Source organism: Chlorocebus sabaeus, chromosome 16 (genome assembly GCF_047675955.1).
Source record: "Chlorocebus sabaeus isolate Y175 chromosome 16, mChlSab1.0.hap1, whole genome shotgun sequence".
NCBI lineage: Eukaryota > Metazoa > Chordata > Mammalia > Primates > Cercopithecidae > Chlorocebus > Chlorocebus sabaeus.
Window position 1 is genome coordinate 50,251,586 of NC_132919.1, and position 17,003 is coordinate 50,268,588.

General features: G+C 50.7%; 1 protein-coding gene across 4 annotated transcripts; it reads right to left on the reverse strand.

The window, feature by feature from the left end:
- Window positions 1-1,910: 1,910 nt before the first annotated feature.
- PRCD (photoreceptor disc component) lies at window positions 1,911-16,343 on the reverse strand. Of its 4 annotated transcripts, none has more exons than XM_037993436.2 (5): window positions 16,244-16,343; window positions 15,886-15,954; window positions 13,822-13,902; window positions 13,331-13,423; window positions 1,915-3,096 (listed from the first exon to the last, which is right to left on the reverse strand). In XM_037993436.2, the coding sequence occupies exons 1-3, from the start codon at window positions 16,315-16,317 to the stop codon at window positions 13,881-13,883; spliced, it is 165 nt and encodes a 54-aa protein (XP_037849364.1). In that variant the 5' UTR covers window positions 16,318-16,343; the 3' UTR covers window positions 1,915-3,096; window positions 13,331-13,423; window positions 13,822-13,880. The 4 variants fall into 4 exon arrangements, with proteins under 4 accessions (XP_008009843.1, XP_037849364.1, XP_072861101.1 ...); XM_073005000.1 differs by lacking the exon at window positions 1,915-3,096 and adding an exon at window positions 6,775-12,670; XM_008011652.3 differs by lacking the exon at window positions 13,822-13,902 and having other exon boundaries at window positions 1,911-3,096.
- Window positions 16,344-17,003: the final 660 nt, after the last annotated feature.

Consider the following 17,003-nt stretch of genomic DNA (forward strand, 5'->3'; position numbering starts at 1 on the left):
AAACTCCCGACCTCAGGTGATCCACCCGCCTCGGCCTCCCAAAGTGCTGGGATTACAGGTGTGAACCACCACACCCAGCCTCTTTTTTTTTTTTTCTTTTTAATTTCTTAACAGTGCAGGGTTTGGTGTTTACCTGCTATGCTAACAGTAAGTCTTCACAAATAATCATTCATTCAGCAGTAATTCTGGCCATTGGGTTTCTCTACCTTACCCTTGAAGACACATCATTTTGTGTAATACTGAAAGGAAGAATGTGTTCTGTCCCTGCAAACATAGTTCCTTTCCTTTGAGACTTGCAGTGGGAATTCTAAGTGTGAATTTCCCAAAAGCTGCTAGCGGGCTGGTGACTTGCTGTAAACAAAATAGTAATGAGAGCTAATACTTCATAGCACTTACCAGGTGCCACTCCTTACATTGATTTCTGTACACGTATGAACTCGTTTAATCCTCACAATGCGGTGAAGTACTACTGTCAGAGGCGCTGGAAACAGAGAACTCCATCTTGAATAGGAGCTGGGTGAAATGAAGCTGAGACTTACTGGGCTGTATTCCCGGACAGTTAAGGCATTCTAAGTCACAGGATGAGATAGGAGGTTGGCACAAGATACAGGTCATAAAGACCTTGCTGATAAAACAGGTTGCAGTAAAGAAGCCCGCCAAAACCAAAACCACAATGGCAGTAAGAGTGACCTCTGGTGGTCCTCACTGCTACACTCCCACCAGCGCCATGACAGTTTACAAATGCCATGGCAACCTTATGAAGTTACCCTATATGGTCTAAAAATGGGAGGCATAAATAATCCACCCCTTGTTTAGGATATAATCAAGAAATAACCATAAAAATGGGAAACCAGTAGCCCTCAGGGCTGCTCTGTGGAGTAGCCTTTTTGTTAGAGACAGAGTCTCGCTCTGTCACCCAGGCTGCAGTAGTACTGTAACCTTCGCCTCCCAGGTTCAAGCCATTCTCCTGCTTCAGCCTCCCGAGTAGCTGGATTACAGGTGCACGCCACCACGCCTGGCTGATTTTTGTATTTTTGGTAGTGATAGGGTTTCACCATGTTGGCCAGGCTGGTGTTGAACTCCTGACCTCAAGTGATCTGCCTGCCTGAGCCTCCCAAAGTGCTAGGATTACAGGCCTGAGCCACCATGCCCGGCCAAGTAGCCATTCTTTTATTCCTTTACTTTTCTAATAAACTTCCTTTCACTTTATAGACTCACCCCAAATTCTTTCTTGCTCAAGATCCAAGACCCCTCTTTTGGGACCTGGATCAGGACTCCTCTCTGGTAACACTATCACTGTTCCCATTTTACGGATAAGGAAACAGTAGCACTGGGAAATTCGGTAACTTGCCAAAATTCGCATAACCAGTAACGGCAGGGTCAGACTTTGCTCCCAGCCTGTAGAATCCATGCTTTTACCACTAATGAATAAGGTAACCTTATGTATAAGGACTTTTGTTTTGGGGGAGGAAGGGAGAAGGAAGAAGATTTTCATGTGTGTGTAGGGGTGGTTGGGGACAAAATCAGAAATGAGGTTGAAAGGAGGAACAGTGGGCACCTGCTCTGCCATTTGAGCCACTTCATGGCAGGAAGAGTGAGGATGGGAGGCTGCAGAGCTGATGTGTGGAAGATGGAGGCTCCGGGCTCTAGCAGGGCTATATTGGGCCTGGATGCCCCCAGTGTATAGTGAGGGCCATTCTTTATAGCTCCTCGCTCCGCCGCAGGCCACCAGGTCGCTTTCACACCTGACTGGACACTGCTTCCCCAACAGCAGGTTCATGGCAGATAGGGATGCCAGGGCAGCTGGGCAGCGGCCAAGAGGCTGGAGTGAAATACAATGAGAGGCCTTGTGCCTAAGCACATGTAAAGTACACTGTGCAGCCAACCCAGAAATAACTGGGGAGACTTCAGAGAATGCATCAGAATTCCTGAATGAGCCGGCAAGGGCTCAGAGCTGTTGAGACTGAAATGTGGATGTCACTGTGATCTCATTTGCACTCGTTGCTGGTGAGAGCTAGGACATTTGAGTTTTACCTACCGTGGAATTATGACGCAGGCATTATACCAGGCTAATGCAGACCTCTATTTATTGACATGGAAAGAGTCACAGTCTAGTGACCCTTTACAAACAGGAAGGCAGAAGTCCCCAGCGCTTTTCAGGGACCCAGGCTCTGAGTACAAAGGGAGAATTCAGTCAACTAGCCTATTGTGTTGGGGTGGTCACTGATGGGGTTTAAGACATGGTATCTGAAATCCACAGTAATAGAAAACAGTCTTTGGGCTGGTCGCAGTGGCTCACGCCTATAATCCCAACACTTTGGTTGGCCAAGGCAGGAGGATCGCTTTAGCCCAGGAGTGCAAGACCAGCCTGAGCAACATAGGGAGACCTCCATCTCTATAAATAAAAAATGAAAAATGAAAAACAGCCAGATGTGGTGGCACATGCCTGTGGCCCCAGCTGGATGGGAGGCTGAGGTGGGAGGATTGCTGGGGCCCGTGAGATTGAGGCTGTGCAGTGAGCCATGATTGCATCACTGCCCTCCAGCCTGGGTGACAGAGCAAGATCTTGTCTCAAAAAAATAAATACATAAAAATAAAGAAAACAGTCTTTAGAATATTGAGGTTAATTTCTCTACCCAGAAAGCAATCTTTAATTGTATTAATAAGAACACAAAAGAAGGTAGGTAGTATCCCAAGCAGCTGACTGCTTACATTTGGAATGGTGGCAGCAGCGGCATCACAGGAAGCACATCTGTATGTCAGGCACTGTTAGCGGCCAGTCTCTTCCTCCATCTGATGAACCTAGGCTCTGTTCAGCTGCTGGGCAAGGGTCTGCTTCAGCAGGGGCAAGCCCCTCCCTAGCCCCCAGGGGCAAATCTTCATTCATCTGAACCAGACATGGTCAGTCTATTCCCTTCGCTGGAAATTGTTTTGGGAAAGGGTCTGCGATGCAATTCTGGCCAAGTTTGGGAAGGTTTTCCTGCTTTAAAAAACAACAGCCTTTTTTCTGGCTTTGGGACACTGTGAAGAAGTGATGCTGGGCCTGCTGGAGCCATCTTGCACCTGCAAGGCTTCCATTAAGTAGGAGCTGAAGGACTGCAATGGCAGAGTAGAGAGAAGAAAGAACATGAGTCCTCCGTGATGCTGCTGACCTGCAGAAGCCTCCAGTCCTGACACCCCCGAACTTCAGACCTCTTGTTTTGATTCAGAGACACATTTGTACATTTCATATATATACACACACACACACACACACATATATACACACACACATATACATATATGTTTTTTTTTTTTCTTTTCTTGAGACAGAGCTTTGCTCTTGTCACCCAGGCTGGAATGCAGTGGCATGATCTCGGCTCACTGCAGCCTCCCTCCACCTCCTGGGTTCTTGTGATTCTCCTACCTCAGCCTCCCAAGTAGCTGGAATTACAGGTGTGCACCACCACGCCCAGCTAATTTTCGTAGTTTTTTTTTTTTTTTTTTTTTTTTTTTTTTTGAGACGGAGTCTCGCTCTGTCGCCCGGGCTGGAGTGCAGTGGCCAGATCTCAGCTCACTGCAAGCTCCGCCTCCCGGGTTTATGCCATTCTCCTGCCTCAGCCTCCCGAGTAGCTGGGACTACAGGCGCCCACCACCTCGCCCGGCTAGTTTTTTTGTATTTTTTAGTAGAGACGGGGTTTCACCGTGTTAGCCAGGATGGTCTCGATCTCTTGACCTCGTGTTAGAGACAGCATTTCACCATCCTGGCCAGGCTAGTCTTGAACTCCTGACCTCAGGTAATTCGCCCACCGCAGCCTCCCAAAGTGCTGGGATCACAAACATGAGCCACCACAGCCGGTTGCATTTTCACGTTCTTAAATGCAGGATGTGTCTTGCAAGCAATGGCATCTCAGTTTGAGTGAACTACAAAATGTGAGATTTTAGGCCGGGCACAGTGGCTCACGCCTGTAATCCCAGCACTTTGGGAGGCCAAGGCAGGCGGATCATGAGGTCAGGAGATCGAGACCATCCTAACTAACACGGTGAAACCCCGTCTCTACTAAAAATGCAAAAAAAAAGAAAATTGGCTGGGTGTGGTGGCGGGCGCCTGTAGTCCCAGCTACCCCGCAGGCTGAGGCAGGAGAATGGCGTGAACCCAGGAGGCGGAGCTTGCAATGAGCAGAGATCGCACCACTGCACTCCAGCCTGGGTGACAGAGCGAGACTGCATCTCAAAAAAAAAATGAGATTTAAAAAAGAAATCTTATTAAGTCATTTTAAGTTGGGTGTTCTATTTCAGTCAAATCATCCTAAATGATATCTTTTAAAAATAATTCTTCCCAGAAGAATGGATCATGGCAGAATACAGAAAATGAGCTGATGTGTGCAAGCGTCCTTTCTAAAGTAATAACCACTATGTGTATATGAAATGTTTACTCTGTGGCAGGTACTCTGGAAGGACCTTTTATTCACTGTCTCATCTGATTCTCATGACAGCCCTGTCATTATCACCATCCCCCCCCCCCAACCCGCCCCGCGCCTTCCCATTTCGCAGCTGAGGAAGTCAAGGTGCAGAAAAGTTAAAGGAATTCATAAGTGAAGCACTGAGATCTGAACTCAAACAATCCAGCTAAAAACCCATGGTCTCAGCCACCATGCTGTGTTGCCTTAAAAAATTACACTATGACAGTGGAACGTTTTTGCTTAACTCCAGAGACTTTAATTCACCCACCTAGAAAACCTGTCATGAAAACATAGAGGATTTTTTTCCTGAGAGTTCTTAGGACCATGAAACAGTGTTGTAAATCCTGTTCAGAAATCTGGGACCATGCAGATGACCAGGCAGATGGAAGAAAAGTAAAAATATAAAAATAAAAAACAAAACCTGGGATCAAGCTTTAAAGTTTCACCTAGTTTTAACTTTCTAGAGGAGGAGAAATACGACACAGACCCTATGCATTGAGAATAGATGGCGTTGGAGTTGTGGATTGTCTGTGCTTGCCAAACAGCATCCAGGAAGAAAAGCAATGCATTTGACTTCCCTGCTTGGCAGAGCCACTGCCTCTAGAGTATTACTCAAAAATTGATTTTTTTTAAATAAAAATAAATGAATTTGTAGACGATATAATGTTCCATGGATCTCTTCTGTTATTTCCTGGGCTTGTCTCTCCATGCCCAGAAACCTTGCCTTCTCACAGCTGTTGCATAACCTTTGCTTGTGGTGGTGTTTGTTCCTGTTGCCTTGAAAGTCCCTTCGCTGCATTCTCTTCTCTGCTCAGCAAATTCCAGCTTCTACTTAAATACCTCCTCTGCGGAGTTTTGACTGAGATGCTGCAACAATTCCCGAGCTGTTTCCTCGTAGCACCTTCCTGGTGGCAGGTGGATTAGCACATTGTCTGCAACCCAGGACGACCTGGAGGAAAGTCCCAGCTCTCCTGATTCTAACTGAGTAACCTTGGCAAAAGTCACCTCACTTCTCTCTGAGTCTTATTTTCTCATCTGTAAAATGAGGAGGAGGAGGAGCATCATCCAAATATCACGGGACTTCGTTAGGTCAGTGCTTCGGAGCACTTAGCACAGCGCCTGGCACAAGGTAAGCACTTGATAAATGGGAGTTCGTGTTATTTCAGCATACTTTGAACACTCATCCCACTGTTTTATGATGATTTGTTTGCATGTCTGGCTTTTCTGCTAGATGATGAGTAAAACAAGCATCAATCTTCATTCTTGTTTTGTTTCTAACTCTCTAAATCATCTTTATTCGGGTGTAACTTACATACAATACAGTATAACCATTCACAATGTATGGTTCAGTAGTCCAATAAGTGTATAGACCCATGTAACCACAATTCCAGTTAAGATTTAGAACATTTTTGTCACCTCAAAAGCACCTTCTTAGGTGGGGTGCAGCACTTCGGGAGGCCGAGGCCGGTGGATCACCTGAGGTCAGGAGTCTGAGACCAGCCTGGCCAACGTGGTGAAACCCCGTCTCTACTAAAAATACAAAAAATTAGCCAGGCATGGTGGTGGGCACCTGTAATCCCAGCTACTTAGGAGGCTGAGGCAGGAGAATTGCTTGAACCCAGGAGGTGAGGTTGCAGTGAGCCAAGATTGCACCATTGCACTCCAGCTTAGGTGACAAGAGCAAAACTCCGTCTCAAAAACAACAACAACAACAAAAAAGAAACCTTCTAGGCCGGGCACGGCGGTTCATGCCTGTAATCCTAGCACTTTGGGAGGCCGAGGCAGGCAGATCACTTGAGGTCAGGAGTTCAAGACCAGCCTGGCCAATATGATGAAACCCTGTCTCAACTAAAAATACAAAAATTAGCTGGGCGTGGTGGTGCATGCCAATAATCCCTGCTACTGAGGAGGCGAAGGTTGTAGTGAGTTGAGATTGCACCACTGCACTCCAGCCTGGTCGACAAAGTGAGACTCTGTCCCAAAAACAAAACAAAACTTCTTACCCTTGCAGTCAACCCCCACGATATCTAACCCCAGCCCCAGTCAACCACTGATGCCTTCTGTCACTAACAGTCGGGTTCTGCCTGTCCTAGAATTCCATGCACATGTCATCATCACACAGTAGCTGCTCTTTTGTGTCTGGCTTCTCTCAGTTTACCCATGTCGTTGGCATCAGCAGTTCATTTCCTTTTCATTGCTAAGGATTATTCTATCTTAATATATCTCAGTGTGTTTATTCCCATGTTGAGGAATATTTGCATTGTTTCCAGTTTGCAGCTATTACTAATAAAGCTGCCATGAACATCTTTGCAGTCTTTTTTGTGGATGTAAGTTTTCATTCCTCTGGGATAACTTTATAAGAAACCGCCATGCTGGTTTCCCAAGTGGTTGTAACACTTCACCAGTCCCCAGCCGTGTATGACAGGGTCACATCTTGGACAGTACTTACTATGGTCAGCCTTCAGCTTTAACCATTCTGTTGGGCAGGTAGTGGTATGTCATTGGGCTTTTGATTTGCATGTGGAACATCTTTCTTTCCCAAAGCGCTGGTATTACAGGCGTGAGCCACCGCCCCCAGCTGCATGTTGAACATCTTTCTATGTATTTTAGCTGTATGTATATTTTTTGTTGTAGTGTCTATTAAAACCTTTGCCCATTTTTTATTGGGCTGTCTTATAATCGAATTGTAAAAGTGCTTTATGTATTGCGGATACTAGTCCTTTCTCAGATTTTTGTTTGGCAAATATTTATTCCCGGTGTTTCCAAGAGCAGAGGTTTAATTTTGATAAAGTCTGGTGTATTAATTTTCTTTTCTGGTTAGTGCTTTTTGTATCCTGTTGAAAGGACCTTTCTTTCTCCATTGGATTACCTTTGCTGCATCTGTTTTTGGATTCCATTGATCTATGTGTATATCCTTACGAATCTCACACTGTCTTGACCTCTGATTCTGTCTCCTCCTCACCTTAGCAAAGCCACTGTGGTCCACTTGGGTTTCCCCTCCCCAGGGCACAGTCAGGGAACTGTCTCTGGGCAGAAGCTGAGGCAGTCATGGGGTCACTGTCCTGTGTGCTGCCTGTTGTCAAGTGTCTGTTTCTTATATCTCGCCCAGTTTTCTGGTTGGTTGTGGCAGGTCTTAATCCGTTTCTGGATCCACAGTCCCTGGCACACAGCACCTCCAGACACAGTTCATTATAGTCGCTTTCAATTGGGAAAGTCAGTGGGGCTCCCAGAGAGCTTCTGGTCCATCCCCTTCATTTTACTGAACAGCTCTTTTCCTGAGGAGATCATTAGTCCTTTACGTCTTCACTCCAGCCCACCTGGGCTTGACAAATATTTATCAAATGAGGAAACCGAGGTCCGGAGAACAAAAGGTCACAGGGATAGACAGGGTTGGGCTGGCAGAACTAGGCCACCTAGGCTGGGGCCTTCCTATAGGACCAGCTGGCAGGACAGGGTCTGTCTCTCCTTGAGTGTCACTCCTGACACGTGACACAGGGTTTGCACATTGCAGGTTCCCAGGACACACTTGTTAAATAAATGACCAAATTAACACATTCATTTCTTTCAATGCTGAGTTCAAATGGCTTCTGCCTCTGCATATGATATTGTGTGTGTATATGTTTGTGTATGTGTATGTTTCTGTGTGTGTCTGTGTGCATATGTATGTGTGTTTATGTGTGTCTGTGTATATGTGTGTTTGTGTATCTGTATGTTATGTGTCTGTATGTGTATATGTCTGTATGTGTGTGAATGTGTATGTGTGTGTGCATATGTGTGTATGTATGTGTATGTGTGAATGTGTGTGTGTGTGCATATGCATGTGTATCTGTGATTGTGTGTGTCTGTGTCTGTGTGTGTATGTGTGTGTATGTCTGTGTGTATGTGTATGTGTGTGAATGTATATGTGTATGTCTGTGTATGTGTGAATGTGTGTGTGAATGTATGTGTGTGAATGTGTATGTGTATGCATATGTCTGTGTGAATATGTGTGTTATGTGTGTCTGTGTATGTCTGTGTGTATGTGTATGTGTCTAAATGTATATGTGTATGTCTGTGTATGTGTGAATGTGTGTGTGTGAATGTGTGTGTGTGTGTGTGTGAATGTGTATGTGTATGTATATGTCTATGTGTGAATGTGTGTTATGTGTGTCTGTGTATGTCTGTATGTGTATGTGTGTGGATATGTATATGTGTATGTCTGTGTATGTGTGTGTGAATGTGTGTGTCTGTGTATGTGTCTGTGTGTGTATGTGTGTATGTGTATGTTTGTATATGTGTATGTCTGTGCACGCGTGTGTGTGTGAATGTATGTGTCTCTGTGTGTGAATGTGTGTGTATGTGTGAATGTGTGTGTGTGTGTTCACATAGGGATAGGATTGGCCTCTCCTACCCAGGCTCACAGGCTGTCTGTTAGTAAATTTTTAAAAATTTTCTCAGCCTCCCACTACAGTCATAATCCCCACTAGGGGGCACATGTGTCCCACAGAGAGGGTCTGTGCTCCTTAGGCACAAGGACTGGCTGCCAGCTGTCAGCGGATCCCCCTCAAACCACCTCCTTGGTCTCCATGCCCTGCACCCTCCCCCTGCAAAAACAAATCAAAACAGCCTTCCTCACCAGGCTCCTGTCTCCAGCTGGGCTGCTAGCTACCGTCCTGTCCTCTCCCCAGGGCCCTGCCCCTGGCTGAAGGAGGCAACAGAGTGGCAGTGGCAGTGGCAGTGACTATGGGTGATGACCTCGCTGTCTGTCATCCCTGCCAGGGGCCACCACGTCCTCCCTGTGGAAGACTGGGGGATCCTAAAGGGGCAGCTGTCCTCTCCCCCTCACCTGGCAGGCAAGAACCAGCCTCTCAGGGCCCAGAGTCTGGTCTGCCCTTGAATGTGAGTTTCTGAAGACAGAACAGTGGTGATGACCCTGGCCAACACCAGCCCACCTGCAAAGGCAGGGCAGGCAGGCCCACAGCTCCATTCCTTGTGCCTTGTAGACAGGTCACAACCAGAATTTCCTCACGGCCCCCAACTCGAGACTCGGCCCCCTCTATCCCAAGCTTTGGCATCAAATTTCCCAGGCTCAGGTCCTGGCTTCGCTGCCAGCTATGAGTGTGACCTTAAGCAAGTTCGGTGAACCTCACTTTCCTTATTGGATAAACGATAACCGTTCCTGCCGCATAAATGAAACAGTGCGTAAAATATAGCAGCTGGCACGGTGCCTAGCACATAGTAAGCGCCCAATGCATGTTAGTGGTTATTAATCATATGGTTAGTATCATCATTATATTAACATAAGCTTCCGTGCAAACCACTTTGATGTTCTTCTGAGGTTCACAAAGAAGCATTATCTTCTTCTAGCTCTAGGTCTTGGGCTTCTTCCCAACAGCAGAGGGGCTATGGGAGCCTGAGGAACCAGCAGGGTTCGCTCTCTCGCCATCATGCCTGTCTCAGAGCGGGCACCGTGCCCTACCCATCTAGTCTCGGCCCAGCACCTCTGCTGTTTGCCCTTGCCCAGGACTGTCTGTGCACCCACACACACACACAACCAGACACACACAACCACACACACACCCACAACCAGACACACACAATCACACACACACACACACAACCGCACACTTGGAGTGGGTGGGTACTCCCCAGGGTGACAGTGGACAGCCACAGCTGTGGTGGCTACTTCCCTCGCCCCCACCATACCCCCGCCACCTCATTAGTTCCCTGGTCATGCTCCAGTCTCCAGGACAGACTGGCAGCCACCCTGAGCCTCAGTCGCAGGAGCAGCACCTCCCTGCTCCTGGCTGCTGCCCTCAGCCGCCCTGCAGCTCCAAGCAGCCTTTCCCTGTCACTCAGGCTCCCCCAGCAGAGAGATTAGCATTCACACGGAGGAAGGCACCACAGCAGGGCAGCGCCTCCCATCTTGTCAAGGAGCTAAGGTTCATTCCGGAAGCAGAGCCAGCTGGGAGTGGTGGGGTCCAGGTCGAGGCCCCACTGGAGGTTGGGACACGGTTCCGGGCACAGAGAGGTAGAGGTGGTCTTCTCCAGTACAGGCTTAGAGGGGGCTTCCCCACCCCAGCAATGCCACCCTCTGCCATCCTCTAGTCTGTTGCAGAACTACTGGTCGCCCAGCTCTGTGTATGTGGAGAGACAGCAGGAAGGACCACAGAGTGAGGATGTGAGGAACTCTAGCCATCCTGAATCTACCACTGTTCAGTAATTTACAGTTCAAACCGGATTGTGCCAGCTCACATATATGGGACACTTACCCAATGTGCTAAACATCTTCCACGCATTATCTAATCAACCCTTACAACAACTCTAAGACACAGATACCAGTAGGATCTGCATCCTACAGCTAAAGAAACTGAGGCACAGAGGTGTTCAGAAACACAGGCCACAGAGGTAGGATGTCCTGGTGGAACAAGGTTCACACCCAGGAGCTCTGACTCTGGACACCTTGCTCTTGGACTCTGTTATTTCACAGTAGCCAGCACCCTGGACCAGAAGGGACCCCACCCTTTGCCTCAGCTCTCCCTCTGTAGTTGCCCTTTATTTGCCCTCTCCCAAGCCGCTGAGCATGCCTGCTCCCATTCCCAAGCAACGGCTCTTTGCAAGGAAAGGGAGGAAAAAGGACTCAGCCAAAGGACTCAGCCTCTGTGGGGACAGTGTCGTAGTCAGGATTTAAGCAGTTTCCCCATTTGGAGGTCCACCCTTGCCCTGAGCTTCATGCTAACCCCTGTGATGGGAGCCAGTGGGCCGAGGAAGGGGCACCCAGGTCCCAGGAGCCTTCTGTGGGGAGCTCTAGGCTGAGAGAGGCAACTTTCTGCAGCAGAAGCTGCAAATGTACAGATTGCGCAGAGAGCCCAGGGGTGGGAGAGGCCCCGGGAATAAGAGGCGAGCGTGGGCTGGGTGTGCGGGGAAGGTGTAAACACAATCTGCTCTCACCAAAGCCAGCCTGCTCCCTGGGGGAGACAGCCCCCCCACCCAGCCCACATGGCACCCCAGCTGCCCAGGCAACCTCCAAGCCCAGGCAACTACAGCCCCTCTGGCCGCCAACAGCCCCTTCCTCCCTCTTTCCCGCCCTTCATCTGAATGGGATCCCTGGAGCAGCCAACGCCTCCGGTGCAGGTTCTTGGAACAGGGCTGTGGAGGGGCGCTGCCCTGGGGAGGTGCATCTGGGCCATGAGCCAGCTCCATGACCTTGGCCTGACAATTCCTCACACCAGTGGAAGGAGTGGGCAACTTGGAAATGGCAGCAAGGATGAGGTGACAGGAACATGGCAAATAGATTAGAGAATAAATGCAGATAGGATCGGGGAACACAGACGGGGTCCCAGGAACAGTGCCCTCTGGCCCTCAGCCTGACAGGCCTGTCACCAGGAAGGCCAATGCCTCCAAAGAGAGGGACAGGCTGACAGGAGCTGAGACAGACGGTCACGGGCTCACGGCCTGGGTCAGGCTGGCACTGTGGCTTTGCCTCTGCAGGCTCCTTCCCTAGTGTGACTTTCCCCCTGCCTCCTGCCTGCCCTACTTTGAGAGGCTCCCACAGAACTGCCTTCGCACACATCCCAGCCAGGCTCCCCGAGGTACCAGCAGCCCCTCCCCAGCGGGGTACACCTCCTCCCCCACCCTGAGCACCTCCCCAGCGGTTCCCTCTCCTCTGTGGCATCCCTCACCCTTTCCCTTCCCTCCCTTCAGAGGCGGAGCAGCGGCTGAGGTGCTGCTGTCTAGAGAACTCCATCTCCTACTGCCTGGAAGTCAAGGGCAAGGGCCAGCCAGGCAGAGACAACACCACTGGGCTGGGAGGGGGCTGGCTGGGGAGGAGAGACGTGTGTGCACAGAGGCACGGGGGGCTTTTGAAGACTAATAGCTGTGAGATGTCTGGAGCAGCTGCCTGCAGGGTCTGCGCCTGGATCTGGGAGCAGAAGCGGAAATCTGCTTTTATCTCTGCTCAGGATCGAGCACGATTGGAAAAAAAGAAATGGCAGAGCAGCTGGGGGCAAAGAAGGCAGCCGCCGGGACTGAGCATCAGCAAATTGACAAAAACAAGTGTCAGGGTTTTTCCTTCCCACACGCTACTGCCCGTTTGGAACACATGCGCTCGTGCACATACAGAAAACACATTCGGAGGACAAGCTGTCAGTTGCTCCCATCCAGCTGCAGGCAGACATGTCACAGATCCAACTGGCATTTCTTATTGATAATTTCAGCAGAGCAGCCAGTGACAGGATGAGCTCTGGGAACTGGGGAAAGGCAAATGACACAGAAGCAAGTGCCGCTGTGGCAAACTGACACCAGCACCTCGGACCACAAGTGGAGGCTTAACAGAATAGCTCCTGGGCTGACAGGCAGTCAGCCAGGCCAGCAAACCACCCCCAACCCGTGCAAACTGTGTTGGGTTCCAGGGGGAGGCCGCCTGCCATGGTGGGTAGGAGCGTGGGCCCTGCAGCTCCAGTGTGAGCCTGGGAGCCTCCACTTCCTAGCTAGGTGACGTTGGGCAAATTATTTAACCTCTCTCTGTGTTTTCCCATTTAGAAATTGTGGATAATAACATTACCAGGCTCTGTGGGTGACTGAGGATTAAATTACAGAATGAATGGAAGCCCTTGCTTAGTAAACGTGAGCTATCAGCTGTCCCTTGCTCCTGGGGTCTCCTCACTCCTTATTTATTCCTACCTCTTGCCTGGGCTGTTGGCTGCCCCGGAATCAGCCTGGTGGACCCAGCAAGTCCCTCACCCTAGGTTTTCTCAGGCTTAGCAGTCCCTCAGAGAAGCCTCAGGAACTCAGAGGGAAGGAAGCCCGTCCTAGAACAGGGAGCATGTCTGCTCTTTCTGCCAGCCCCGGCCAGGTCCTGCTCAGGAGCCCATACCCAGGGCCTGCGGGAAGGGGAGACTGGCATCTACCTTCTCTAGTGCTGCTTCCCCCCATTCTCCCTCTTGCTGCTGCTCCGGCTCCCACAGCATCCTCCTGGGCTAGGGGACGAACCAGGACCTGAGCTGAAACAGAAAACCAGAACAGATCAGCACTTCTCCCACACCTGGGGATGAGACTTGCATTTCAGAGTGGATGTCCCAGAACACCGCCTCTCCCTTGGACGTCCTCCGACACTGCCCTCATGCCCCAGCACGACCACCTTGCCATCCCCAAGCCTAGAAAATATGGTCAAACCACACCTGGTTCTCTTCAAACTAACCCTTGCCCCATGGCCTGGAACACAACAGACTCAAGGTAGCAGCCAAAGGCACGAGTCCATCTGCCTACTTTGAACCTCCATCAGTGACCACAAGAGCTGAACACTGCCTGCTATCCTCCCACATGGCCAGGCCTTGCCTATTTCTTCCTGCCTGTCCCCAGCCTTGCCCTCTGCCCTCCCCAGCTCCCAGCCCTGCCCTACCTGCCTGGGCCAGCTGATCCCAGTCTCTGGGCCTGAGCCCCACCTGCAGAGGTGAGGGCTTACTTCAGAGGTTCTTTCTCCCTAAACAGAGGAAAGCACTGGGTCAGGATTGAAGGGCACGACCTTCCCATGTTTCTGACTCTCCTCTTCCTCCTCCTCCCATCCCTATCAATTCACCCCAATATTCAGGGGCAGGACCACCTAAGGAATCAGTTGGCATTTAGGACAGTGTGACTGGAGAGTAGAAATGTCACCCCCACCGCCAGCCCTCCACGGCAGCCATCGGCAGGTGGTTCCTCGATGTCAGACCAATTTTTCCAGTTAACTGGGTCCCAGGGAGTTAATAGGCAACTGCTTCCTTCTGGCTAAGTCACGCCAGGCCTGGCCTGGCCAGATGGTCCTCAGATTTGGCCTTTTCTCTCCTGCCAGGAGGTCCAGGTCCATTTCATGTAGAAGAGACCCTGCCTGGAAGTCAGGGGCCTGAACGTCCCACATGAACCACAAATGAGATAGATGATCGGGAGCAAGCCACCTAAATCTCCCTGTCCCTCCGTTTCCACAACCATTAACCAAAGATTAAAACCACATGTCCTGCCAATCCTCTGGGGTCACTGAGCCTTCCGAGCGACTTAATATATAAGAAACCTCTGGAGAAAACTAAAGCACAGGTCCTGAGCATGAAACAAGACAGCTGCTAGCATTTATGGAGCAATCACTCTGCACCCTCACGAAAACCTGGCAACCACTCTGTTATTAATCCTAGTTTACATATAAATAAACCGATTGTTTTTGTAAATTTCCCCCATAGTCTTTCCATTAGTAAGAGGGAAGCCAGGATTTAAATTATCCCTGCCCAACTCCAGACCTGGGCTCAATAGCGTGGACCACTTAGCATTTGAGGGCCTCCTATCAGGGGAGGCCCAGGGGTGGTCATTTTAGCTGATTTAACTAATGATATCAATCAGGCTCTATTATGATGATCCCAGCTGGCCTATCGAGTTGAGGTGTCACAGAAATGCCGCCGTTTCCTGTACAGGCCCAGGGCTTCCCACTGGGCCTTCTGATCATCAGAATCTCAGGACTCAGAATCCCAGGACTCAGATGACAGAAGACAGAAAGACTGAAGTTCTCTCGGTTGCCAGTTTCCGCATATCAAAGAGACGCATTGCTGGCAGGTCCCCACTCAGACATGGATGGTCACAGTACCCGCCACCTGAGTCCTCCCTGTGTGGAGACACCCTCCTACCAGTGGGCCCTGACCCAAAGATGTCATCGGATCTTTTTTACTCTTTGTTTCACTGGGAGCAAAAAAGTCACTCTTCAGACAGGTCTCCCGTGCTAGGTGAGTCCATAGGCACAGAAGGAACCGTTCATGCACTGGAACGTCATAAAGATTTGCTGATTTTTTCCAGTGTTTCGTTGGGCTAGGCGCCCCTATCATCAAACGACACTGGGCACCCAGGGAAGGAAAAGTCTGGAAGTTCCCCCAACTTCACCCCCTAAAGACCACATGGCTGCAGCCTAGGGAAGAGTTAACTTTCTGGCCACTGGAGACAGCGTCCTGCCCGCAGGGGCTACCCAGCCAATGGCACTCAATGCTGATGATGTCATGCTCCTCCCGCGCCTTCTATTGGGGACTGGACAGCGAATCCTGCTGGAGGCTCAGGCAGCGGAGCCGAGGCGGGGCGGGGGCAGAGGAGGAGGAGGGGGAAGGGCAAGGAAAGGAGAGCAAAGCCACACAGAGCTACCTACTCCTGCCTCTTCCCTCCCTCCACTTCCCTGTGCCTTCCGACAGAAGGTGCCCCGGGGGACCGCCCCTTACTGGAGATAGAAAAACAGCGGCTTTGGTCCAGAGGAGCGGGCTGAGGGCTCCCATTCCCAATCGCAGAAAACAGACATCTAGCCTGCCCACCAGGCGGACAGGGAGCAGGGTGCCTAGGGCAAGGGCCAGGATACGGTGCACGGACAGGCGCGCAGACAGGCATACACGTGCACCCCCAGGCGTGCACAGCCGCAGCTTCCTTGGCAGCACCCTCCCTCCCCCAGCCCAGACTCCTGCCTTACCTGCCTGAGGACTGAGGGTCTGCGTCCACGCTGCTGCCCCTAGCTGCCCCATCCACGTCGCTGGGCTCTCTGTGGGAGCAAGAGTAGGCAGGAAGAGCTGTGGCTGTGCCCAGTCCCTCCCTGTCCCTCCACAGGTCCCGGCCGTATTGGGCTATGGGACTGGAGGCTGCAACTAGAGCCTTTGAAGCTGTAAGTTCCCCTGCTCTGAGACTGAGCTCTCAAGGGTTCCTCAAAATGCCCTCCCAGCCCCCCTGAAGGTCCAGGCAGCCTCTGCCCACCTTCAGCTTGGTGGCAGCCCAGCCCCATGGTTCCCCCCAACCACCACCAACCGCCAGCCATAGCCCGGTCAGTTTCTCACGGTTGGACTCGGTTGGCAAATCGGCGGCGCCAGAGCATGGCCAGGGTGCTGAGCAGGAAAAGGGTGGTGCACATGGCGCAGCTGCCCCATCCCCTCCCAGACCAAGTCTGCAGAAGGCCACAGGCGAGGGGCCAAAATGGCCCCAGCCAGCTCTCAGGAGCCACTGCCGTCTGTCCTGCGGTTCCTGCTGGGGATGGATTAGGAGGCTCAAGCTGATTAGTGGGTCAGCGGCCGCGACCTTGTGAGGACTGATTAAGCTCGCTGGGCCCAGGTTCTCCCCTCCAGCGGTAGGGTCAAGGCGTGGAGTGTGGCATTGAGCACGTATTCGGAGTGTCAATCTGATGAGACTGGGCCTTGCTTGCAAGGAGCTGCCAGTCTAGACAAATGTGCTGTCAAGTACAATGACTGCAGTAGAGTGACCCAGGAGTTATTCAAGGCGCCTACAGGGCACTTTCAGAGTTGCAGGCATCAGGGCAAGGGCCTAAAGAGGAGCAAGGGCATCTGAATTTGCAGTGCGCAAGGCAGAGAAGCCCTCAGACAGAAGATGCTGCCGAAGCTACTGACATGAAAGCATGGAGCATCTGCCAGTAACTGCAAGGTGAGTGGAGGTGAAGCAATGATGTCACCGTGGAAGCATCAGGAGAGGAGGAAGAAAGGGGAGGGATATTCGAGAATGAAGCCAGAGAGATAGGGGAGACTCAACAGTGAAGGGCTGGCAGTTTTACCCTCTGGACAATCCTCTCCAAACTTTGCTGATTAC

Bases quoted from the DNA above. Each gene is read 5' to 3' on its own strand.
- PRCD (XM_008011652.3), bottom strand. From the start codon at position 16,317: ATGTGCACCACCCTTTTCCTGCTCAGCACCCTGGCCATGCTCTGGCGC. The intron at 15,955-16,243 runs GTGAGAAACTGA...TTGCTCCCACAG, and splicing joins TTTGCCAACCGAGTCCAACC to AGAGCCCAGCGACGTGGATG. The intron at 13,424-15,885 runs GTAAGGCAGGAG...TTTCTGTTTCAG, and splicing joins GACCCTCAGTCCTCAGGCAG to CTCAGGTCCTGGTTCGTCCC.